The 27,323-nt window shown below is 39.1% G+C and overlaps 1 protein-coding gene across 1 annotated transcript in view; it reads left to right on the top strand.

Moving 5' to 3' along the window:
* The window catches only part of VWA8 (von Willebrand factor A domain containing 8), a 193,396-nt gene extending 169,836 nt beyond the window's left edge, over nt 1–23,560 (top strand). The window contains exons 40-45 of the mRNA XM_086771807.1: nt 2,394–2,502; nt 8,239–8,364; nt 10,202–10,360; nt 19,447–19,545; nt 20,707–20,945; nt 23,165–23,560. Of these exons, the coding sequence (XP_086627933.1) occupies nt 2,394–2,502; nt 8,239–8,364; nt 10,202–10,360; nt 19,447–19,545; nt 20,707–20,945; nt 23,165–23,273 (841 nt within the window). The 3' untranslated portion in view covers nt 23,274–23,560. The remainder of the gene's footprint in view (nt 1–2,393; nt 2,503–8,238; nt 8,365–10,201; nt 10,361–19,446; nt 19,546–20,706; nt 20,946–23,164) is intronic.
* The last annotated feature ends 3,763 nt before the right edge of the window (nt 23,561–27,323 follow it).

The raw sequence follows: 27,323 nt of genomic DNA, 5'->3' as shown, positions 1-27,323 counted from the left end.
GCTATTACGTTCAGGTCAAGTTTCTTTTTTTAATCATAGTTTTGTTACTAAATTACCTGGAGCATTTAACATTGTCATTGGAGCATTAGTGTTTAATAAAGATGGGAAAATATATAGATTGTGTCAGTGCTTGACAGGAAAAAATCCTGAAAGGAAAAATACTCTTTAATAGCGATTTAACTTACACAAGCAATATACAGAAATTTAAATAAAAAATAGTCACTTAAGGTTTTGTTTTCAGGGGGAAGGCAGAGCTTGTTTTGTCTTTTTTCCTGGTACTTTCTGGAGGAGGCCGGGGGGGGTAGGTGGGGAGGACTACATTTAATCCTTTCTACATTCCTGTTCTCCAAAACTGCTTATCAGTTGCTTCATAATAAAAACAAGTGGTATGTATGATCTTGGATACTGTGCATCTATTTGTGCCTATGCACATATACACACACGGCATGCTTTGATGGGTTTCTACCTACCTGTATGGTGCTTTGCAAAGTTCCTGTTAGGAGAAATTCCTGAATACTGCTGAGTGTTATGGAATCAGTGCAACTCTGTCCTGTAAAATCTGAGTATCTGCACAGGAGATATCAATTCATGTCCTGCTAAAACCAGGGAGCTGGCATGAACCAGCTGTAAATGTAGCCTATTCTGAAGCCACATTTGACTTGGATTATTATTTTGTACCTCTTGGATGGTTTTGGGAACTAACTGATAAAAGTTAAGAATAGGGAGGCTGAAGAAAAAAAAAAAGTAAGGAGGACTGCAGATTTCACTGCTTTCTTTATACGTGGTTATCTGGAAGGGAGAATTTTAATATGAAAGCTATGATTGTTTTCCTGGCTAGATAGTACTGCTACTGGAAAACATTTTAAATTGCCCTATTTCAGTAGAATGAAGTTAGCAACTGCTCTGGAATAGATGCAGTATTTTTCATGGTATTTTTCTAAACTAGCTTTCACTGTGGATTGATGTAGAGTCTAACAAAGTAAAACTGCATGTCAGGGCTTTTTTGTTTGAAACAAAATGTTTTCTTCATTAATGTAAAGATACTGACCTCCATTGGCAGGATCCATGAAATAAAGTGTATAGCACTGAAAGTTAACTTTTCCTGCCTCTGATGAATAGTAGTTGGCTATAATGACTGTGTCTATGTATTCAAAATAGAAAAAGACACAGTCATACTAAAGATAACAAATTTTAATGTTTGGTTTTGATATTATCATTAACAGGCTAGTCTAGACAGCAATTTCAATCTGGGCCTCATTGCCTCTCTTTTTTTATTCTCATGTATAGTGTATGTTCTGAGGAAGTAACTTGTATTAAAAAGCTTGTCATTAGAAATACAACTGGCTTTTGCATACTTTACTATCCATTTATAATTCATTTAAAAATTAGTATTTTCAAAGCAGTGTGAGCAAGATTTATGCTGTTATGAAGTGCTTGTGTTTGAAATAAGCTGTGCGCAGATAGGCCGATATGCTTTAGCTCAGGGCTGAACTCAGCCATGTGCTACATGTGGGCAGATACACAATTGCTAACTCACTAAGTGATGCTGGGTTATGGAAAATACCGAATGATGCGCACTCCCAACATATCCACCTGTCCCCTAGCTCATTCTCCACCGTAAGACCTCTGTCATTAAATTTAAACTGTGAGTTTCACCAGTTTAAGAGTATCTGCTTAGCTATGATGTTGAGAAAAATGATACAGAACTTTAAGTGGGCACATCTTAACTTATAGAAAAATCATATATCTATTTTTACAGTGTAGATGTTGCACTCATTGTTAGACCTCTGGACAGAATAGCATTCGGTGACATCACTCATTTTTTTCTGAGGGAGCACATTTTTGTTAATGTTCATTTGAAACTTCTTTGTTTCAAGCTTTCATCATTTTATGAAGCATGAAGATAGGTATTTGAGATAGAGTTATTAGTTGTAGGTCTTCAAGGACAGATTTTTATAGTGTGTCTTTACTTAAGACACACTAAAAGCGTGGCTCATGATATGTTTAAAATACTCCAACGATGAAGTAATGAATAGACGCTCATGATCCTTTTATGGACAGATAGCAACACCTGAGACAATAAAACCTCTAGAATTTGATCACAGTTTTCAGAACACCTTGATTTACTTCCCAAAAATTAAAGCAGATTAGGAGAGAGACAAAGGATTAGTAACTTTAATAAATTTTCATGTGATGCAATCCCTGTAGACATTGGTGATCACCTGCCTTGTCAAAAATTCAGAAAAGCAGCTGTGGTCTGATTTGTCTCTTGTGTGTGGTTATTACAGTCTGAATTTCCCTGTTATCAAGTAAATAAACTTGTAGTTTACGTATGTAAGTGGATGATAAACTTCTTTCCTAAACTGTTCTTAGCTCCCTGTTCTTTGCTTTAGATTGAAAGAGATTCGAATGAGTGAATACGATGCATCAACTTACGAAAGGTTCTCTGGAGCAGTCCGACGTCAAGTTCAGTCACTCCGCATCATCTTAGACAATCTGCAGGTAATCTTAGACTCAGTGATAATGCAACATGGTGAGCTCATAACATTGGGTTCCACACACTATCCTACTAATATCCTGTTGCCATCTGATGATCATACCTTTAAGGGCTAAAACAGATTCAGGTTATAATCATGGTTAGGAAAACCAGTCTCATTACTATTTCAAAGGTGCTTTTAAGTGGATCCCAGTGCTCATCTCTACAAGTTAAAGTATTCCCATACCACAGCTCACAGAGATTATTTACTCAGGAGCACAATTTTGTGAAAGAGAATACTATACATTATTAAAAGAGTATGTGATGGTGTGTAGGGCACAGCCTTTGTCTTTACCTCCTGTCCAAAAGACTTTTTTTAGCTGAGAAGTGCAAATGCTATAGATGTTAAAAGAAACACCCACTCCAGGTGGGTGCTTTACTGCATATGAAGCTGAAAACATGCATTTTTCTCAGATTTGTTTTTAACTCTTGCCAATAAAAATAGGTATAGCCCAAATCTTGTAAGTGGGAGCTGACCAAAACCACCAGTTTGCCTTCTAGTAATTGGTCCATGGTTGTTCCAGATTTTGTTAGTACTAGTGTTCATATATGGGGTATATAAGAGAAAAAGTGCATAGTTTCTAGGAGGAATCTGCTATTCTTCAGTGGAAATTAAAGGAAAAATAATTTTACTCCTTATAAGACATCTCTGATGAAAAATATTTCTGTTGAAGGCTACCAACCACTGGTATGCATATACCTTAGTCTATTAGTTACTCACTGTGCTGTGTCTAATCTGTCTCCCTACTTGAGCAATAAGACTGAAGTACAGAAATAAATTACTTTGTATGATTGACAGACTCCTGGGTCAAAAAGTCCAGTCCCCTAGTATTGCAAGTAAGAAAAGTAACATTTTCTTTGCCTTACTTGTATCTTTAAGACACTGTGACTACAATAATGTGACTATAATCACATATATACACAGAGAACCATTAGCCAGTTTTATTATGGATGTATCAATTCAGAGAGCTCCTCATATAATGAGCATTTAAGATTGCCATGATGAGGTGATTCATGCACCTAATACATGTTTCAGTTCAGGACATAGGCTTTTGGCTTGTAAAGACAAATTTTAACTGAAAAATTTTAGATATAAATCTCAGTTTTTCCTACATCATTTATATCTAGGTGCTTTTTTACCGTGTTTCTAGTAGACGTGCTGTTGGAACCACACTCTAGGTCTGAAGTGAATAAGTGAATCTTCAGTTTAAAGTCTTTGTCTGCCTTGTCTATTTCTGGGAGACAGAATTCTTACATTCAGAGATTATGTTGATCATAGTCGAAATGTAATATTAAAATACTATAAGGAGACATATCCTGTTGCTTTATTAAAAAGGTCATTTTAACATCAAGGTGAAGTCTTAAAAGCCTCAATATTTTATGAGACTTTGCTAACTTCCTGGCAAAATCTGTAACAGCTAACCACAGAGCTAGTAAATGTAAAATGTTTTTTATAAACTTTATAATGAAAAAAACCCAAACTCACTAAATTGGGAAAAACTAGCTAATAGAATAGGAGTGATATTGAAATCAAATTTTTAACTTTATAAATTTTTATACAGATCTTGGTAGTTTTTATTATTAGAAGATGCACTAGGAAAATGAAGATCAGTGATAACAGGAGTTACTTAGTTGCAAAATACTTTTTCTTAATTGGGAAGCTGAATCCAAGCACATTTCATGTTATCTTTTTGAGAAGGAAAAAAATGTATTTGAATTCTTCAGCTTGGTAAGTCATACAGCCCTTATGAAGGACTGTGCCTCTGTTTCCCCCTTTTTTTCTGGATAGTCCTATGTACACCATGGGTTCTCAGCTAAAACTGTTTTCTTTCTGTTATCAGTCAGACATTCCACATTTTCAAATAAGAAGTCAATGGCACAGTCAGTTGCAGTAAACTTGGCAGCTCAGATGTCTGTATGTTTTAAACTTTGTGAAAATCCCAAATTACCTTCTCAGTGGACGACGCTCTTGGCTTTTTAAAAATGTTTGAGCTTGCTTTGTTTCAAACTCAGTCTGTTCACACAATGGAAATATATTGTCCCTGTTTGTTTAACCTGGATTTTCTTTTCAACATATGCTTTTTTATTGTTAGGTTTGTGGATTTCTTAAAAATATGTTCCTTTCATTAAATTTTACGTCCCAAGAACCAAGATGTTGGGATTCAGGTCAAGTTGTGGATGACTCACAAAAGTTAGTAGCAGCAGAAAGAGATGCTTGGAATAGGCTGATCCTTGAAACTGATACAAAAATACAGTCTGAGGATGTCATTTCATTGTTCATTTTACTTTGCATAACTCATTCGTCTCTGTCAGCTCTTTGAACAACTTCATTATGAGTTGTTTATCTTCTGTAGAAGTAGCAAAGCCAGAAGGCCAGGAAATTCACTCAATGATGAGCTTTCTCCTCTCTCCTAATGCTGGCTAAAACCTGAATAAAGCTTGTCTGTCTGAACTCCGGATTCAAAAGCTTATGGTCAGTCAGTCGCTCAGAAAGGCCTTCTTAGATTTTAGATCTGAGAAAACTCTCCCTGTAGCTTCAGAGCATCATTTAGGCACCTATATTTAACTGGGCAAACCTGAGCCTAGGTCACTGAGCCCCTGCTGGGGCTCTGTCTGGTTTAGACCGTGTGGGAACTGTCTGGTTGTAGCAGCAAAAATAAAATAGTGGCAGTCCTATAATAAACATGGCTCAGAGAGCTGACGATGCAAAAAACCCCGTGCCCTGTCAGTAGTAGTTTCCTGATTTCAGCAGCTAAGGGAACATATGCATAATGTTTTCCCAGAAAAAAATGCAGACCACAACTGGCAGCATTTCACACCATCCTATACCGTTAGGAGTTACAGATTTAGATGTGATTGCTTCACATACACAACTTTTTCCGTGATATTTACAGACATCATATTTTGCGGATTTTTTGTAAATACACCTTTAATATCTTTCAGTGAAAATAATTTCTGCAGTGGTGTATTGTGATCAGCTATTGCCATGCTGCTAAGATACCGTATCTAGCACATTTTTTGAACTTCAAAAGCAACACAATGAATATGCAATAGTTTTCATCAATATGGTCACAGTGTATTGCCATAGTAATGGGTTGTATGCCCTTTCTAGTAAAATATCAAAGCAAGGTATATATGTAATAGTTCTAGTTTTCTCTTAAAATTGTAAATGCTTTTAAACTTATGTTGCTTTTAAGCTTATGAAAATTACATATTGAAAATGCTTTGAAGCTTTTCTGTAATATATGTGTGCATTGTATAACACGTGCTCAAGGGGATTTTTTTCTGCTTTTTATAAAGGAAATAAATTCTTAGGAATTCTGCATGGAAGAAGCAGGTGCTAAGTAGTCTAAATAATTTTAACATTTTTTTGGAAAGAGGTTAAGTTGGATTTTGTCAGCATTCTTTCCTGTTCTAGGGGAGAATGCAATTTCTGTGTTACTCAAAAAAAAATTTCAGCTCAAATACCACCTTTTCCTGCATGAGCTTCAAAAGATATTAAATGGTTTTAAACTATATCCATAGTTAAAAGTAATTTTCTCCTCACACTGCTGTTCCTTGAACAGCAAATAGCCACAAAGCTAAAACATTGTCAATGAAAGCAGTAGTGAAACTACTTGAGAATTTGTTCAATGAAGCCTAAACTTTATAATCTTCTGTTGTTTGTCCCTCCTGCCTACTGAAAGGAAGCAAATGACAAAAAAAAAAATTGACAAAACAGCAGCCATAAGGAAGCATTAAGGATGCATCTCTGTTGCAGTACTCACAGTGTCCAAGATGACTAGGAACAAAGTCATCTCACCTGCGTCATCCTGGAAGGCGCATGATTCAGTTTAAACAGACTCTGCTCACTCAGCAGCATGTTGTCTCCAGGAGCACTTTTTAAATTATCAGAATGTTTTTGAGGTTTGCCATGGGTTATCCTACTGTGTTTTTCACAGTGGGGAAACTCCTATAATGTGGGACTTTGGTGGAGCCTGTAGAGGTCACCTGGAATTTGCAGGTATCTTGTGATGTTGCACAGCTCTTCAGGCAACAAAGGAATTGATGATCCTATAGAAGAAGGGACTTCAGATTTCAAACCAAGAGTTGGTTTAATGGTAGTGGAAACTACTAGTTGGTGGTGGTACAAGCAAACTCATGAGTGCTCCACTGCCAAAGTGAGTTAAAGCTAAGTTGACTGTAGCACCACAAAACTGTATCAGAGGGAGCAACTGACTGAATTTGCAACCTAGGAAATAATTTCCACTTTTCCTTTATGTGATTTACTACAAGACTGAGATTTCCATGTGTTGGCGTTGTTTTTGCTTCCCATCAGGAAGCATCTGTAAACCTTTTGACATAACCTAACTAAAAAAAAACCCTGTGTTTGTCACAGCTATGTTAATTCTATACTCTAAAATTATTTAATCAAAACATTTTCCCTCTGGCTTTGCATTCTGTCTGCTGACTTATTTTCTTAAGTAAATAGTCCATTAGTCTTGAGTAACTTCAGGCAATAGACAGTAGACCAGAACTCCTTCTTCCATACACACCAAAAAGAAAAACTCATAAATTTTGACCAAAGCAAAATCAAAGATTTTCTGAGCCTTAAGAAGCCATCATCTGACTACTCAGACTGCACAAAATTGTAAATATTCATCTTCTCAAATCCTAGGCCTGCAGTTTACTGGGGATTTGTAATGTAATGCTTCCTGCTTATCAGAGGATAACTGATTTTCATTCCTGAGAACCAATGTTTAAGGCAGTTTGTGTCCTGCTGGATATTTGATTTGCCTCCAGCTGCTGACCAGCAATTTGCTGAGAGTGCAAAAGCATTGTACATATATAAATTTTAAATCCTCTTTCTTTACTGGACTTACTAGGAACAGCAACTTCAACCTAAAGATTTAAGCAGAAATTAAATAAACCATGAAACCCATATATGCAGACTTTACCGTCTTTAGGTGGATCTTATGTATTATAAACCATGATGAAGTTGTCCTTTGAAAACATTCTTAAATATGTTGCTTATAATATTAAAACACTTGAGTCTTCAATCTTTAGTGCTTGCTTCTATGTACAGAAGGTCCATCGATATTTGAGCTCCTGGATTGTAATGCATGTTAATCAAGTCAGGCTGTAGATAACCAGTGTCCTTTTAAAGAAAACAAAAGAAGCATTTAGTGGACTGTCTCTTGAGTATCACAATTTTCAAGGTTTTTATTTAAAAATGGAAAAATAGTTTGTTATTAATATTATTTTAAAAGAAACCACTTACTGTTTTCAAGGGTGAATACTATTTGGTTTCACCTTTAAGTCACCCGATGTTTTTTTTTCTTGCACTGCTTGGATGAAGAACACGTAACAAATGGCCAGTTATGCATGTCCCTCTGGTACGCGTTTCTGCGCAGGCTTGTTACACAGATTGCCAGCGTATTTGCAAGAAAAAAACATTAACATTTCTGCAGTCCCCAGTTAAATTCCCAAACTCTTTAAAAAGACAAAATTACAGAGGGAACATGTTCTTTGTCAGTGTTAATTTTTTTTTCAGAGAAAAAGAACTGGATAGCTATGAGAATGTGTTTGAATTTCTTTGACTTATGCCAAAGCTATCATAGCATTACAGAGAAAATTCATGTGTATGTCATGGTCAGTAGGTCTTAAATTGTCTAACATATACTCACATCGCTGAGTGAATTAAGATTTCTCTTCTGTTGTAGGCCAAGGGTAAGGAAAGACAGTGGCTGAGACACCAAGCTGTTGGAGAGCTAGATGATGCCAAAATCATTGATGGGCTGACAGGAGAAAAAGCCATATATAAACGACGTGGAGAACTTGAGCCACAAGTAAGTATCCAACAAGTAGCAGAGAACAGTGGAGAAGAGCTTAACTGTTTTGCTGATTTCATAGTGGCTGTACGATATCTGTGTTTGGAGTTTGAATAAGTTATAGGGATAAGAAACTTAGAAGAATCACAGGATGGAAAACTTGCTTGACTTCTTCTTGTAGTCTTCCATATGTATTTCCTGCTGGCCACCCTCAGAGAGAGGATGCTGATCTAGGCAGTGCTTTGTTTTGATCTGATGCAACAGTATTTATGTTCTTGTAGTGTATTTTAATGAGCTGAAGGCAATTAGCAGAAAACGTTCTGTTTGTATGCTTTTCAAAGAAACCGGAAAATACTTTCTCACTAATTTAATTTCGTTTTTGTTAATAAATACCCCAATACCCTAGTAAGTTGTGGTTTTTTTAATGTATTTAACAAATGTCTTCTTATTATTCCATTATATGCAAAGAATTTCAGCTTCTTGGATTTACAAGAACAAAAATTATAATGGGAAAGAAGTGTGAGGAAAAGCCATTAAGATACGATAAAGTTGTCCATCCTATGGCTCAGTTCAGCCATTCCTTAGAAGACATTATGGTTAGGCCTATGTGAGTCAGCAACAGAGAAACCACTTGAATCAGACCAACAGAACCTGGCCAAAACTGGTGGGGTTAGTCCATAATATTTAACTGTAATACTTAATGACAGATTGCAATTTTTAACTGCACTAAGAATTTTTTTTTTTTAAATAGCTGAGTACAACATCTTTTTGCATGTCAGCTACCCACATCTGATGAATCCCTGGTATTATTTTTTACGCTACTTGGTCCTGATGTCTGTTGCTTTGAACAGTTTATGGAACTTGGCACTGCCTGTGTGAAAGATCAGAAGAGAAAAGTGATTTGATCTTCATTTCTGATTTTTTCCAAAATGTATTTACTCAATGTATCAGTTTTAAGGCTTTGTAAAAGTACTCCAGTTAGGGGAAAAAAAAAAAAGACACCTTTAAGTTTTGTACAAAAAAACAAAATAAATGTAGGATTTAAAGGGCCCTTTCTCTCCATTTGTTTTTTTGGGAGGACAGGGCTGCCGCAGTCTATTAAGTGAATAATTAAAAGAATAAAGCACACAAATATTTGCAACCCTTTACAGGTAAAAGAAACATTTTAGTTACTTGTTTTTAATGTGACTGGTTTTTTTTGACAGATCATCTTTGACAGCCTTATACTTGAATCCAGACTCATTTCATTGCACACCTAATAAGACATCTCCCTTGACTGTACTGTACCAAAAATTGTTAAAACAGATAGGGATTGTCTTCAGGAAAAAATAATGATTTCAGCATCAGAATAAAGAAGAAACTAGCAGTTAATCAGAACAAGATTTCAAACATTTTTGGAATGTTATTAACCTCATCAGACAAGTTTTTGCAGTCTTGTATGGGTCCCTGTTAGTACTGTAAGCCAAGGAAAAGCATTTCCATTATGAGCCCTGGCAGAAAAAGCAAATTTGAGAGTCTCTTTACTGAAATAAAATGTTAAGAATCAAAGCTGAGACAGAAAAAGTATTTTCCTGACAAGCATGTGTGGAATTTTTTTGAGGTATTTCGTTGCCAGTCATTGAAGGTGAAGGGAAAGAATGAACTGAGGTATCTGTTAAATAACTGGTTTGAAACAGTTAGAAAAAAAAGATTAAAATGTTTTTGTTCTTTTTTAAAAAAAATAACTGATGTTTGCTGGATAAAAGTTTCTTACTGCACAAAGTGTGTTGGATTCTCTTTCTGAAATGTTTTGTCATTACTGATGTTTAGCTTTCCCATTTATATTGGTTTTTTTTCTGCTACATCTCCCTGTCAGCCTGGGAGCCCCCAGCAGAAACCTAAGCGCTTGCGCCTGGTGGTGGATGTTTCCGGTAGCATGTACCGCTTCAACGGGGTGGATGGACGACTGGAACGCTCCATGGAGGCTGTCTGCATGGTCATGGAAGCTTTTGAGAATTATGAGCACAAATTCAAGGTAATTACAGCTGGGCTAGGAGCTCTGTGATTATTGCACGGGCTGTGTGGAGCAGTGGAAAAAGTGTTTGATCAGTCAGTCTAGCCAAAGAACATTATTCATTCCCACAAGGAAATAAAGACATTAATCTATTTCTAGCAACCTGAAAAATAATACCAGTGAATGGATAAGAAACATTACACACTTCAGCAGGGGAGAATTCAATCTAAGACTATTAAGACTTTGATTTAGTGCAATTTGCTGCCTTTTTCTGTATTTATTTGTTTTATTTGTTTCTTTGAGCAGAAACGCTTAAGTGTAAATATGAGCTTCAGGACATACAAAGATGCCCTGCCTTTCCATCTGCCCAGAATACAGACAGTAGTACTTTGTGTACTTCTTGTGTTCTCTTCCAGTTAACCTGAAAGCAAGAAAATAATTTCTTGCACTGAAAGGTATTAGGTTCCAAATGTTATTTAATGGTCACCTGCAAAGGAAATGTAAAGAAATTTTATAACTTTTTTTGTCTCAGTAAGCCTAAACAAGGTCTAGAGTATGTTTCTTTAACCTTAAAAAAGACAGGAATGGCCAGTCTGAAGTTAATTCCTGACAAAGTCAGTGTTTAATGGAAGAATAAAGATGTCCGGTGCCTTTACCAATGAGCATCTCAAACCTAAGACTTAAAATACATCTGAATAAAATGTAAAATATCCTAAACAAAATTAATAGAAAAGAGTCCAGATCAATTCAGCCAGGTCTGCTTCACATTGTTCCTCTGACAGCATAATCCTACAGGTTTATGTTCTTCAGTAGACTCTCCTGTACAAAAACAGGCTGTACAGATGCTTGTACTTCTAGAATGTCTTCTCAAGTACAATCATGCAGACTTCCATTTGTCAGGGAAAAGGCTGTAAAAAGAGGTGGGCATTATGTTTTTAGCCTGCTTTCCTAAGGAAACAAGGCATATGCTACCATCCTCTTTGGCAGTAATATTTTCTCCCCCTTAATCATGCTTAAATAGAGCATGTTGCACAATTTCAAACAAATTTGAAACCATGGGTTTTTTTCCCAAAGACACTAAATTCCTGCAAATGTCGTGAAAATAGGCCAGGTAGAGAGTGATGCTCTGTAGTCCTGTTGGAGAAAAATGCTGAAACCATGAGCTTAGAGCTTAGCCTAGAGAAGCCATGTGGGAACTCAACTGCAATTAACAAAATCGTGGGAAACGACTCGTTTGTTAGTTCAGCTGCTCATGTATGTCCTGCTCACTGATAATAGAAAATTTAATTACAAATATTAACAGGGCAGTGCAATTATACCACACGATTTGTGTAGCTCAGTAAATCAGGCATATCTGAGCAACACGCATGTTAGTATGGCCAAATGCAGGATCATCCACAAAGGAAGACCAGGTAGAAGTAGTGGACGCAAGGATAAATGTGATATGTTGGGGTATAGTCAACATGGCTTTTATAAAGGGAAGTAATGCATTCTGAAGAGTCTTTATGTATGTGACAAGCAAGATTGGTTGATAGAGTCTGCTTAGCCAAAAACATTTGACAAAGTCCCTCACCAGAAGCTCATGAAGAAATGATACTGCTTTGGGGATAAAAGGGAAAGCCGTCAGATAAATGAACTACTGCTAAAAATATAGAAAATGGGATAAGTAGTCATTTTTTTAGAAGTGAAGGAGTGAAGGAAAGTCACTAGTGGAACTGTGATGGAATTTGCACCAGAGCCCATGTGGTTATGTTGTTCTGTGTATTCATAAGTGATGTGTAAAAGGGGATGGATGGTGAAGTGACAGAAGTTGCTAGTTGTATGAAGTTATTTGGGAAAACAAAAAGGGAAATCCAGCTGCAAGAAGCTGGAGAACGACCTGGCCATAAATAGTGACTGGGAAATAAAATGGCAGATGGTGTTCAGTGCTATTGAATGTAAAGCGCTGCAGATGGAAGAAAACAATTCTGATTGTAAATGCACAGTGAGGAAGTCTCAGCTGTTAGAACTTCACTCTCAGCTATATATTAGTGCTCAACAAAGAAATCTTGTAATTATGTTATATGGTTCTTTGAACACTCAGTGCCCACCAGCTGTCAAAAAAAAGCTAATTGAATGTTAGAAACTATTAGCAAAAAAAACCAGAGAATAAAGCAGAAAGCATCAGAATGTTGCTGTAAACACCCATAGCGCATTCACATCAGGACTAATGTGTGCAACTTTGGTCCCCCATCTCACAAAAGTTTATATAGGGCTGAAGAAGAGGAGAGGTTGACAAAGATTACAAAGGGTATGGAAGTGTCCCCACACAAGAAATGACTAAGTAGGCAAGAACTACTTAGTTTGGAGCGGATAAAAATCAAGGAGCTGATAAAATCTGGAGTAAAATGGAAATGTTGACCAGGCGACAGCTGTTCATGTCATTCTACTACAGCCATTCTGCTTTTGTTATGAACAATGCATTATTTTACTTTTGCACAACAGGACAGTGGCTTAGAAGGTGATGACACTGCAAAAGACATGCTGCAGAGGTAGATAATCAGCTGTCCTTATTTCCAGTGCAGCTCTATAGCTGAGAACCCAGACATGATCCTCAGGTGCCTGATACAGGAATAACGTGTAGAAGTAGAGAGCCAGCCAGCTCACTGTGCAGAATTAGTAAGATCGTTAAGAATTGTCTTTGTTTCTGGAATTTTAAAATCTATGTTCCATTACCTTTCAAATCCCTCTGTGTCTATTACAGATTATTGTATTTTGCTTGACAGTAGTTGCTATTGGCCAGTGTTTTGCCCTGCACATAGATGAAAACCTGTATTTGGTTGAGCAAATAGCTCAAAATGCAGTTAGTTGTAATAGTAAATGTGCCTCTCTAACAACCACCAACCATTTATAAAAACGCTTACACAGAACCCAGTGCAGTTATTAGATGTGAAAACTGCCACTCTTTGATGATGGTAATACAGGAGTGGTGATGTCCTTACAGTCAAGGGAGCTGTAAGGTCATTTTATACTTAAAATAACAGCAGTAATGAAGATGCTGGAAATTTTAGCAACATACCACGGTAAAAAAGTTGTCATCAGCTTCTACATCTGTTCAACTTCAATTGCCTGTAGGGTAATTCTCCTCCGTTTAAGGGCTCCTTCCACGAGACAAAGAACCTTGAGGAGGGCCAGTAACAGCTGACCAGATCTGGAGTGAACTCTGTCCACTTCAGAGCTGCTTTTGATGGAGCAAAGAGAAGTATTTTTCTTCATGTGCCTGTCTCTGTGCTACCTCATTGGGTTTTGATTCGTTCAAAGCATATCTACAAGAGTCAATCAGAGATGGCTAGGACAGCAAATGAGATGTGGCCTTATGTTTCACTGGCCACTGAAGCCATCCCCCAAAATGAGGACAGAGACATCTATTCACTAGTCATGTTTGAACCATATTCTTGACATGATCCAATGATCAGGCTTTAACCTGCATTACACAGTCCTCTCACATGAGAAATCTCCCGTGCATGTGCTGATGAACTCTGGGTTATTCCTTTGATAAAAATAAATAACATTTCTGAAATCTCCAACTGGAAAATACAGATTTTTTTTTGGTGTATAATCTGGTATGGCAGTTGCTAAACCTGCATGAATGCAATCAATAACCAGAGCTCATGCCAGTTCCTCAGTTTCTAACAAGTGTAATTAGATCTTCAGAGAGTAAGAGGGCCAGTGATTGTTTCAAAAGATCACTGACTTCAGCCTGTAAAACCCTGACACTTCACAAGATGCAGCTAATTTTCCTCAGGACAATGCTAAAGTTTTGACAAATCTGCAAAAATAGCTTACATTTCTAATTTCTAAAAGAGACACAGTTTGAAAAAAGACAAAAGAACACACAACTGTGTGGTGTGCAATGAGAAATCTGCGGATTATCAGTTTTTCTTTCTCTTCCTTATCCTCTTCTTGCCTGGTTTTATAAAAATAGACCTTTTTTTGGCCTTCAGATATGCCTGCTGTTATCTGTTCCTGTTGTAGCCACATCTGCAAGGATCACAAAAACATGTGCTGCAAGTTTGAGAGGTATTTTGTACAGTATGTGTTGAACCTGGAGGACCATCAAGCTTGTTGAGCAAAGCATTCAAAGGGGAATTGCACAGTAAAGTTCCCTTCTGCTGTTAAACTGCAGTGCAGACTTTGGAAACCAATTCTTGGCCTTTGCTCAAGATCACTTTTCTGCTGGTGCTTGGTTTAGTTCTCTGCTAAGTCAGGTTGTGAATTAATCAGATGGGCTTTTCCTTGGTTGGTTTATCCTACCAGCTGAGCTTTCCCCATGTGTGGTAACCCTGGGTATCACTGATGATGTTGATTGTCCAGTTGGTCTTTACAGCACTGAATGAAGGTTGAAATACTTTCTCCCTGCCTTCATATACAGAAGAGCTAAGCAGGTAACGAAGTTATCCTTCATAAAATGTCAGATAGGTGCCAGCAAGTATTTGTCAGCTTTTATGCTTGCATAGGACAACCTACCTGCTTCCATTTCCCAGAGTAGCTGGCACTGAATCATTCCCTGTCAAGGGGGAAATGGGAGGCTCATCCCACAGTCAGGAAATCCATTTAAATTAACAGCCATGTTTCAAAGCCCTCCTCCAATGTCATCTCGTCCACGCTTCCTCTGAAGTGCTTTATTAAAGAAAAGAGTGGGAGTGACTGAGATAGCAGAAGCCATATTCTCACTTTTATCCTAATAAGGGAGGTTAAATATGTTCCTACAAATGCCCCTTGACCCCTTTAAATGTGCAGATGCAACACTTCTATGTGATGTTATATATAAGTTTATATATACATATATATGTATATAAGTTATAATAAGTTATTTTGCAGGATTAAAGTTCTTACATCTTTTTTACATCTCATTTTAGATGCCAATTATTTGCAAATGTACAGAACGGCAGTTTGTTCTTTGTTTTCTCTGAGGTAGTATTATGTCTGTCACACAAACCATATGGTTTTATATCATCCCTAATTACCATCATTTGCACACACGATGGCAGATTTAGGAGGCCTGTCCAGTAAATTATCCAACAGCAATTTTACAAAGCCTTTAAAATATTGTAAGTGGCTCAATAAATGGCATGTTATGTAACTGGTAGGAAAAGACAGAATTGTTATTTACAGCTAAATTAAAGGGTTATTGCAGATTTTATATGCCCATTTCAGCATTTGTAACATTTAATATGGAGGCAGCACTGTTAATTCAGGGAAACAAGAAATGTTCCACGTGCTTGGCAGAATAGTCTCTTGTAAATAATAAACAAAAGATTTGAAATAAATTCAGGAAAAAAAAATAAAAAAGAATGTTCAGTGTTGTCCAAAGAAGAGATTAATTTATAAAGATCTAGCCCTCCGGCAGAGGCCTGTCTAATTCTTGCTGCCTTTTGCATTCAGCATGAGTCTTCTTTCAGCTTTTTTAATGCCTTCAGAAATTAAACCTTTTGGCATAGCAGCTGCAGAAGACAAAGTCTTCCATTTTACCCGCTTTAGGAAGCAGCAACCATCCATTCAGTGCAAAATGTGACAGTGAAATAGGGATTGTTTTAACCTGTAAGGAAAGAAAGCAACAAAATGATGCTATTTCAAGAGACGTGTTTACATCTCGTGTACTCGCAGCTCTGAATAGAGCAGTTCTTGTCTCAGCGTACCTGAGGCTATTGGAAGATGAGCCACTGTGTACCACAATAATAAATTAATTCAATTAAGTCTGCACTATAGAAAACATGTATTTTGCTGCTGGATTTGTCCTGAGAGCCTAGGCTTGCAATCTATTTTGTAAAACAAAACAAAAGTCAGTTCCAAGTAAGGTTGTATCGCAGCTCTTCTCTCTTTTGTAACTCCGTCCACATAAATTCTCCTAAGGAATTTATGAGAAAAATGCATCAGATCTTTGCTTCTCAGAGGCCAAAACATGCAAAGTGTGCATGTGCCTGCATGTGTTGGGGTTCCCAGTTGGCCAGGGCTGTGGAGCTGTCTGCACCTTTTCTTTAAAATGAATGCGCCAAGATAACATTGACTAATGACTGATTTGTGTTCATTTTACTAGAACACAAATCAAGAGGAGGTAATAATTCACTGAAATAAAATCTGGGTGAGAGATTTAAATCCTTGTTCTTTACCCTTGCAGAGTGGGCTGCTTCACTCCAGTTTTACTCCTGTCCCAAATTCCATATTCTTAAACTGCGGTACACTCCAGGGTTTGCACTCCCCTGGGCAAACATCTCCCTTCTGTTACCTCTAAAGCTTGGGTGTAAGCCTGCTGCCATCCCTCCCTTCCCAGGGTCTCCCAGACTGCAGTCCTATGTTGACTTAAGTCAATCCAAGTCAGTGCTGCTGCGTTCCCGTCCCCTCCTTCCCTGAGCATCAGTACTCATCCAGCTTCACAGTTTGAGGAGCTAAGCTGCCCAAAAGGACCTCACACTCGTTAGGTTTTGGCTGCGCCTGGTCCTTGACTTGACATCCACAGGGATTAGAGGACCACGGGGATCAGCACGCGAGGGCTGATGGCTGCAGCATGGCAGGATCTCACCCTGTTTTTCAGGAGGCCCTGCTTGTCCTAGAATGGTGCAGCCAGGACGAAGCAAACAACCACTTCTTCCCTGCTGCCTCACCACACTTCTTTAATCACAAATAACGTAGTAAACTGTCAGCAAAGAAACAGATAACATCTGTTAGATACAAGTATACATACTGGGGTGCATGCATGGGCACACATGAAGAATAATAAGCAGCTAGCCAAGGAGGGAGCAGACAGGACGTGATGTTCCCAGGTGAACGCCTTTACGTGCCTGTGATAGTTTCCTCAGATTATTTCAGCCTCGCCTTGCCCGTAGCGGGGTTGTACCTTCTGCAAGAATGTAGAGGGGGCCCAACTGTAGGGTCAACCTCTAGCATTTCATCTAGGAGCTAAAGCAGTTCCCTTTACACAGGCTGTCACACTGAGTTTAAACCCAGCCTTTTTGAGATGAAAAGTTGGTCTGTTATTAGTGTGTGCCAAGAACCAAAATTATATTCCCAAATACCAAATTTTGGCCTGGTCCCATGAACTCAGTATGGCAGAGCTGATACCAGGACACCCGGTAGGAGAGGTCCATGAAGTGCTGCTAAGGAGCTCATTACGAAGGAATCAGCCTTCTTTTTACACAGGAGAAGGACAGCATTTTGCTTTACATAATTAGGTTGTTGATTTAAAACTGATGCAGGGTTTCATAATAGGAGCCTACCCTGAAGATCAGTGGACATTTCTGACATTACATAAGAACCGCATTAGCGCTCTACATTTCCCGCTCCATTAAACCATTGCTTTATTTAGTTCCTCTGATTTGAATAATCTCTAGTTTTTAAAACAATACATGTGTACGCTCTCTTTGTGTGTGGTTCACATTCTGGACTTATTCCTGTATTAATTCAGAAGCATACTGAATGTAACCTCAACATTATTCTCCAAATCTGTGTATTTTCGTTTGCCATGTCTTTTCTCCAGGAAAGGTAACAGCTTGAGGAAGACAGAAGCACCAGCTAAATATACATCAGGAAAGAGAGAGTCTGAAGCATTGTTGATGATAAGAAATAGGTTTTGAAGAGAAAGCATGTGTCAGACTGGAAGCTTTACATGAGGCTGGGTTGCAAATATTAGGAATGGAAGAGCTGAGGAGAATAGGAATGGGAAAAGTCAACAAAGCAAAGAGAAATGGGATTGTGTGGGTACTAGATTATGTAAAAATTTCCTAGGGGAAGGAAGTCTGGGTTATGTGAGGCTGTCATAAAATGGTCTGACCTTGGATGAAATAATCTATAGTATGTGGCACATTTGCTGTTTTGCAGAGGGGGATGTCACCTTTAAAAGTGTTGTTCCACCTGGTATAGCTTTATTTTACTCTTGATATATTTTTAAGCAAATTAGTGATATGGAAACAAATAAAAAGAGCTTTGGCAATGAAGAATGCCATTTCTCCAGTCTCTGGGCCCCAAATTATACCAAATAAAGCGGTCTTCAATAGGAAAGAAAAGACAGAAAAACTTTGAGGAATAGACTTGCCTTTTACCAAATTATTATGTGGGAATTGGGGATGGTGAACCCGGCAGGGACCTGTAGGCAGTACTTGAATAGAAGATAACTGAAAGGCAAAATATTGCACAAGGACTCCCTGTCAACTAAAGACAGGTCTGTGCCAGCCAGTCAGGGGGAAGTACAGGCGTGTTCATGTTGAGGAATTCCCTTCTCAGATCTCTCTGGCTCAGGATCCATGCACTGTGCTCTATTTCTTGGTGTGAACAGCTCTTAGATCCACTTTTGTCCTGCTCATGAATTCTCCCTGGGGTGACCGCCACATCCACAACACAAAGGGCAGGTCAAGACCTTGCTATAACTCAGCTTGTCTTGGTTTTCATGTAACGACAATAAAACTCTCACATAAAACAAAGGCCTTCTCAATATTACATTATTTGTTCAACAAGATATTTGAACTATTACAGCTCTACATGTCATTTTTTCAGTATCTTTCACAGGAGAAACCCTATCTCCTCTGAAAACATATGGAGTCTCTTGGAATTCGCTTCTCTACGTACATTCAGCAATGACTTTGATCTGTTATGCACAAAAATAAGGAGTGCTGGTTTTCAAAAAAGAAGGCTTGTAGCACTTTTTTTTTTTTCTTGGAGCAGAATGAGGTCACAAAAAAGATCCATCAAACATGGGAGCTACTCTCAAACAATGCACTTCTTGTTTGTCAGACTCAAGAGGACGAAAATTGCTACTTTAAAAAAATACGCAGACAATGTGAGAGGGCAAGGTCTTGATCTTATGCATCACTGCTCTGCAGCTTGTGAGATGATGTGAAAAACAGACCATGGAAATAAGTAACTGTTCTTTAATTTCATTGTTCAGCAATTCTTTCCCATGTTTTCCTGTCGGTGAGAAATTGCAAGGAGTTCCCTTAAGCAGCTCATAAACAGAAGCAGCGAACAGTATTTGGGTTTTCACATTGAAAGCAAATTGCCTTTGATCTGTCTCGTGTCATTGTGACCCAAAGGCCATTCGTGACTAACAGATGACTGACAAAGTTTTTTTCTTGCAGTATGATATCGTTGGACATTCAGGAGATGGCTTCAACATTGCCTTGGTTGGGAGTGACAAAGTTCCCAAGAACAATAAGCAAAGATTAGAGATTCTTAAGGTAAATCCTGCTGATAAGGGATGCTGGGTAATTAAGGATTTTATGACTGCAAAGATAAAATTGTAGGTGAGTCACAGAATGCAAAACATAAAAGACAAGAAAGCAGAATCTGCATATTTGTGTAAAATTGAAACAGGACCTTTCAGAGGCATGGCAGAGAACAAATTATTCCAAAGTAGTAGCAGCTAGATATGCCTTTTTCTGGACTGCTGTGTGATTAAATGTGTGCTTTTGACTACCTGTCAAAGGATATAGGAAGTTCCAAGCATTATACAGTGATACAGACAGCTCTACCTAAATCATGTAGTGATATTATTAGTGCACAAGTGATTAATTTAAACTGTAGAGGGATCCTAAGTCAGTGATTTCACCTGATACCTTCAAGAAGTTATGTGTCACAGTAGCAGTGTCAATGCTAGTGTGAAAATACGTTAAATCACAATTGCAAAGTGAGTGTATTCACCAAGATTTTACCATAGGATGAAGAAAAATTGAATATATTTTAGAATTTACCTGGTTGGCAGCTTGATAGGTTAGAACTGTGCATTTGAGTTTCCTTAAATGTATTTTTAAAAGATCAACAGCTGCTTGGGTTAGAAGGACTGGATTTTCTAATGTCTAAAATTCCTTGCCTTCTGCATAGGAAACAGTTTCATCAATGAAAACAGTGTATTTATTTCATAAAAGCTCAAAAAAATGTTTCAACATTTTTAAAGCTTGCTGCCACTGTCAGGAGTCAGGTATTTGAACTGTGACACTACTAGGGTTTGGAAGTCTAGTGCAAATTATAAACAGGCAGGAGTTGGTCACAGTATTAGGAAACTAAGCCCTGTTTTCTTCCTTAAATACGTAGGAATTTAGCTCAAGCCGCAGTTCATCAAAGTATTTTACCTTCCCTAAGGCCCAGTCTAATTACATCCATGCATGGGTTTTGATTCTTTGATCCACTGTGTTTTTAAGAAGTGGTGCCTATCTTAAAATATGATGTGTTGCGTACAAAAAGTCGCATCTTCTGTAGTAGCACTGGAGCACTGTCCACATTTCTGAAGCATCCGCTAATATAGCATAATTGAATATTTACTTTCTTCTGTGCCAGCCGAAGTGCATGTTTATTCCTAAAGTCACCTTACGTATTTCCACTTGGTTATGCTGTGCACACAGATCATGCATGCCCATGCTCAGTTCTGCATGAGTGGAGACCATACCTTGGAAGGGACGGAGCATGCCATTCGTGAAATTGCCAGGGAAGAGGCTGACGAGTATTTTGTCATCGTCTTGAGTGATGCAAATCTCGAGCGGTATGGTATTCAGCCGTCAAGGTTTGCCCAGGTCTTGACCACCAATGCTCAAGTCAACGCTTTTGCCATATTTATAGGATCCTTAGGAGACCAGGCAGATAGGTAAGTATATTCATTTTGTGCCTAATATAACTTTCTTTGTTTCCATTCATCATAAATCTAAACTGTGCTTTTATTGCGGTGAAGTTAGGCATAGTTGCCCGTGATGGTGTTCTGCACTAAGGTTTTGATCATAGTGTCATAAATCATAGAATGGTTTTGGTTGGAAGGGACCTTTAAAGATCACCTAGTCCAACCTCCCTGCCATGGGGAACTGGACTACATGATCCTACCCTCTTTCATTTTAGAACAGTTAGCCCTTGTCCTATCACTACAGGACCTGGGAAGAAGTCTCTCTCTGTCTTTCTTATGAGCCACCTTTAGGTACTGCAAGGCTGCTATAAGGTCTCCCTGGAGCCTTCTCTTCTCCAGGCTGAACAGTCCCAACTCTCTCAGCCTGTCCTCATAGGAGAGGTGCTCCAGCCCTCTGATCATCATCGTGGACCTCCTCTGGACTCACTCCAACAGGTCCGTGTCCTTCTTGTGTTGGGGGCTCCAGAGCTGGACACAGTACTCCAGGTGGGATCTCACCAGTGCGGAGTAGAGGGGCAAAATCACCTCTCTAAACCTGCTGGCCATGCTTCTTTTGATGCAGCCCAGGATACAATTTGTTTTATGGGCTGCAAGCGCACATTGATGGGTCATGTCCAAGTTTTCATATATTATTCTTTTTTTTTTATCTACTAACAAGAAGCAGTAGCTTCTGACTTGTGTCAGGGAGAAGGCTGGTTCGTGGGTCCTTGCAGACATCCCTTACGGCCAGCTAGTTCAGAGCATTCTGTGCATCCAGAGGGAGCACCTGCAGCTGTCCTCCCACTGGAGGATGTGCACTATCCCCGTATGTGATATCACTACGTAACTATGACAGAGGCATGGTGCCTTTGCCATTGCCCAGTATGTGGTTTGAATGTATGTGGGCCTAAGAAAACAGATGAAAGCAAGAGAAGTTGGAGCTTAACAGTCTTCAAAACTGCCAAAAATTTGACTCCCTTTGTGTTAGAGACTTAAACTCTTTGGAAAGTCTGAGCCAATATGCCTATTTTTAGCGCTAGTCATGATTTCACTTGAAGTTGTTTGGGCACAGGGGAAAAGAAGGAAATTCTGTTGCAGGTGTCCCTTGGTTCCTTCTACTTCTGTTCAAGTCTTCAACTAGAGCAGAATGAGTGAAGGCCCAAAGGGAGTTGGCCCTCAGTACATAGTTTTTGTCAGAAAAGGGTTGAAAGATACAGCTGCACGGCCACCGTTAGTCATGTCTGCAGGTCTGTACATCAGAGCTGCTTATGCATGAAAAGAGAATCCATTCTGAAAGATTATAATTACAGAAAGTCCTTTTACATCTGCTAAGAATTAAAAAAAAAAAAGCATTGACCATATCCTGCTGTGTAAGAGGAGATCTTATAATTGCCTAGTTCACTGGGTATGGGAAATGCACACAATGCTGTCACTGAAACGCATTTCTATGTACGTGGAAGTGCAGAATTAGACAAAGCCTTCCTGTAACTGCTGTGGGGGAAGGAGAAGGGAATTCTCTGTTGCAGCTTTTTTAAAAACTCACTTTAAAAGTGCGACTTCACTTGGCATTGGAGAAATGGTATGGAGCATAAACTCCTTTAAAAAGCAGTGAAAAAGTAAATTCCAAGCCTGCGGACTGGGCATGAGGGAGATGAGGTTTGTAACATGCATCTTGTTTAGCTTTTATAAGGGGAGTTAAGCTGTGAATAAAAATGTGTCAGGCTAATGTTGGCAGAAAATTTGCGTCTAACCTGCTGTGATTTCAGAGAGGAAATACAAAGAGCGCATTTAGAATCACTGGAGTTGTTGAGCTGAAAGAGCTGTGGGTTCATTGGTAATGTATTTAGAGTAAGCAAATATCTCAATTTCCAGAGTAAATCTCAGAAAACCAGTTATGGTAATACCTCATGGGGTCACTGGTACCTTGATCGAAAGGGAGTTTTTGCACCTCAGAAAGGGGACGTGAATAGAAATCTCTAGAAACACTCGTAATTGTTTTGCTGAAAGGACCTCTGTGACTTAGCTGCTCTCAGTGTTTCCTCCCACTGCTGCTTTCCCAAGCCTTTAATTGCATAGTGACAGCGACGTGAATGGCATGGATTGGGAAGGTATTCAAAAGGAAAAACATCTGTTCTTAAGGAACCCTGGCTTGTGGTAGGGAAGATAATTTGAAATGGTAATTGTGTCTTGTCCCTCATTCTGCTCCTTAGGCTGCAGAGGACGCTACCAGCAGGTCGGTCGTTTATTGCCATGGATACCAAAGAGATCCCCCAGATTTTGCAGCAGATCTTCACATCTACCATGTTGTCAAGTGCCTAAGCATCACTGATGTCACGGTGTGTGAATTCGAAGAAGAAACTCACTCCTGCTGGAGATATAAACCCTAAACCTGAGGATAAACTCAGTTATTAATAAAATGCATACTGTTCTCTAATCAGCAAAGCAACCCACATCTGCACGACAGCCGGGCTGTAAAATTCACCCAGAATCTCTCAACCAAATTAGCGCATTCAAAGAATTGCAGCGGGGTGGAGGTAAATCACACGATGGCAGCAGAGTGAATGTTTTTCCGGAGGCACAAATAAATAAAGGACAGTTTGTGATCATTCCTCTGCCTGCTACGTTGCCAGCGCTACAGTATCATCTCACCCTGTTTTATTAAGCACAGTTCGCTGGGATTTGGTAATATTATGCAAGGCAAAGCCAGGCAATCTGTTTCAGTGTTTTGTGTGCTTATGTTTGAATGGGTGGTTAACTCCATCTCTGATTTAAACAGGGCTGCTCCTATCAGGCAGGAAACCCTTCCTTCCTCTGCTGTTGCTTTCTTGTCCCGACGGGTACTGGGGCTTCACCGCTGGATGCTGGGAACAATGGAGTGGTTTGGAAACGCTGACCGTCGCGTGTAAACATTCATTATCTGATCAGGCACGGTGCTCAGAGTTGTCAGATCTGGAGAAAGTGGCTGTTAAGAAGGAAAACAAAACAAAAATAGGTTCTTTCAGTTCTTCCTATGAAAAGTAAGGGGAAAGGGTCAAAATGGTCTTAAGAACCCAACAGCCAGCATTTCCAAGGAGGGAACTACTGCTGCATCTCCTTTGCGTGACCGATGGTGCTGTTCCGCTGCACTGTTGCCCAAAATCCCTGGGTTGACCTCAGTACGTGGAGATGCCTTTTTGGTTGGAAGACAAAAAAAAGTTACTAAGACTTTGCTAGAGCTCTTCATGATCTGTTTTGCTTGGGTCTTTTGAAGTTGAAACTAGAGGAGAGATTTAGGCATGAGAAAATAAGTTAATTTTTATAAAGGAAGAGGAAAAAAAATCTATTTTTATTTTAGCAAGATATCTGTATTGGGGTATATTTAATATCCAGGATAGTTATAAAGACTTATTTTATAATTCAGTCAGCTGGGGCTTGGCTTGTTCCATGAGACAATAATTCCTCTATCTAGCAGATATCTCGTAGTGCACCAGGAACACTGGAATACTTGATTAATTGAATGTATGATTTAATAAGCTGGGACAGGGGGTATGCATCATCACTTACACTCTGCTGATATTAATTAGAGGGTAACTGAATAGAAAAAACTAAAGGGAGAATACTTATAAGAATCTGAAGGAGGAATTGCAATACTTCACTTCTAATATTTCTCTTAATCCCACAGTTGCTTATACCACACCGTGAGCAGGATATTTGGAGGGAAGGAGGCAAATTAATTTGATCTTGTTAAATAGAACCATCGGTGTTTTAAAGAGTCTGGTTTCTAGTGGTCATTCTCTACTCCATCAGTCCTGCAGCAAAAATCTTTACCAGAGCATCAGAAATGTCCCCCATTTAGGATGTGTTTTGAAGCCTGGCCAGCTTTGAAACTCTTTATGGCAAGAGAGGACGGAAGACGTTTTTCAAAGGCTTGTTAGTATTGTTATGATAACTATATATGTGAAAACAAAGAAGTTGAAGATGCAATTCCTGTTTGGAGAGAAGGGAATTGTGAGGGGAAGGTTGGGGTTGTTATCCCTGGGTGGGACAGATGCACATATAGACACAGATGCGGCTACTAAGGGGAAGTACACTTCAAAATATAAATATCTTGGTCCTGTAATATATGATGAGATACTAAATGCAACAGACAATTTGCAAACTAGTAAGTCTGTTAGTAAATGTGTTTTTACATGGAAATTCCTTCAGCAACTCTGCTTTTATTGCCAGCAGTCCTTCAAAAAAGAAGCATTTTATTACAGTTAATTAGCAAATGTATTGTAGACTTTCTAGATTACTTCAACAGATAAACTTTCTCACCTCAGATTTACATGCAGTATAATACTGTTATCTTTATCATTAAAAAAAAAAGTGTTATTTAAGGGAAACTCTAAGGTAAATCCAATTTTAAACCTTTTGTTTGATTATCCCTGGAAATTGTATTTCATGTCATGCTATTTAAAGTTACCTTTGTGTAGTGTTGGGTTTTATTCTTTGTTTCAGAAGATGTCTGTTGTGTTTCAGTTTGCATTTCATGAGCCCACAGGATATGGCCATGTTCGGGGCCAGGCCCCACCGGGAGGGCGGCTGGGAGAGGGTGGAAGCAGTTCCCAGAAGGTTCTGAGAGAAATGGAGAAGAAATGAAGGAAACTTTCTTTTTTTCCCCCAGTTCAGAAGGAGCAGGGGGTGGGTTTTGCTTCATTGCAGAGCATAGAATCATAGAATGGTTAGAGTTGGAAGGGACCTTCAAAGGTCATCTAGTCCAACCCCCCTGCAAGGAGCAGGGACATCTCCAACCAGATCAGGTTGCTCAGAGCCTCATCCAGCCTGGCCTTGAACATTTCCAGGGATGGGGCATCCACCACCTCTCTGGGCAACCTGTTCCAGTGTTCTACCACCCTGATTGTAAACATTTTTTTCCTAATATCCAATTTAAATCTACCTCCTTTTATTTTAAAACCATTACGCCTCGTCCTACCACAACAGGCCCTACTGAACAGCCTCTTCCCATCTTTCTTGTAGGCTCCCTTGAGGTACTAGAAGACGGCTCTAAGGTCTCCCTGGAGTCTCCTCTTCTCCAGGTGAACAGCACCAACTCTCTCAGCCTGTCCTCATAGGAGAGGGGCTCCAGCCCTTTTATCATCTTCGTTGCCCTCCTCTGAACCTTCTCCTGCTGGTCCATGTCCTTCTTATGTTGGGGGCTCCAGAACTGGACACAGTACTCCAGGTGGGATCTCACCAGGGCAGAGCAGAGGGGCAGAATCACCTTCCTCGACCTGCTGGTCATGCATATTTGACCCGACAGCATCTCTCTGAATGGTTCAGGGTGAAATTTTCCCCGGGCCCTGCGTCTCTCACCTGTTTTAATGCCCATCGCTACCCCAGGGAAATCAGAGCAGCAGCTGTGCTTTTCCGTGTCTCACAGGGACTGGCAGTGTTATTTCACTGCTCAGAAATTTGGCAAGCTCTCTTCTTTCATGTCCCTGGGACTTGCAGAGCTTCTTAATATGCACTTATTTTTAGTTAGTGAAATACTTAAGAGTAAGGTGGCTTTGTTTAGCTAATGGCGCACCAGTGACGGCACTCGCTGCAATTACTGCACCGGCGTTGTGTGTCACTCTCATTCCATCTGAAAGTGTGTTAAGGTATTTTTCATCTCTTCTCACAGTTTATTAAGGCACTTTTGCACTCATCAGTTTTTATGAAAAGGCACTGTTTCGGCGAATGAATAGAGCTGCCGGTTGGAGCGGGTTCTGACCTGTGGCTAATGCTTTAATAGCATTAGTCACATCAGCAGCAGTGATTTTTAACTACCTCTTACAATGCAGATTTTGGTCTAGTTCTGTTTATATATGTAACATGTTCATACTCACTAGCTGGTTAGTAACAGTACACAGTCGTTTAGGATTATTATTTAACTGAGGTGCAAAAAAATAAATTACAGAAACCCTGGGCAGATGTGATTTCAGTCAGAGCAAAGCACATTCAACATTTAGAGACATAAGCAGCTTCACGTGACTACGTGTGAAAGTGATGGGTTAGCATTTTGTTATATTCCCTATTCTTCCCTATTCTTCTGTTATTTGGACAAAAAAAAATAATTGTTCTTTTCAGAGTCAAAACTCACAAAACCCAACTGGTGACCACGAGAGCATAGTGAGGTGTCTGCTTGCAAATTGTAACTTCTGGGATGTTAATGCTAAATTCTGTCCTTGCATTTGAAGGACCTGGAGATTTTTTTCTTTTATTATTGTAAGAGTTTTCTGACAGGGTTGTGCTAAAAAGATGGAGGAATGCATGAAAATAAATCGGCCATGGACTGTGAGGTCTAAGTCCAGGCAGACCCATATGGACAATGGATTAGTTAACACATTGAGCTTCTTATTTGTCTGT

This window comes from Chlamydotis macqueenii, chromosome 1, assembly GCF_036417535.1.
Source record: "Chlamydotis macqueenii isolate bChlMac1 chromosome 1, bChlMac1.mat, whole genome shotgun sequence".
In the NCBI taxonomy this organism is placed as follows: Eukaryota; Metazoa; Chordata; class Aves; order Otidiformes; family Otididae; genus Chlamydotis; species Chlamydotis macqueenii.
The sequence above is the reverse complement of the archived record's forward strand: the minus strand, read 5'-3'. Positions and strand labels throughout refer to the sequence as shown.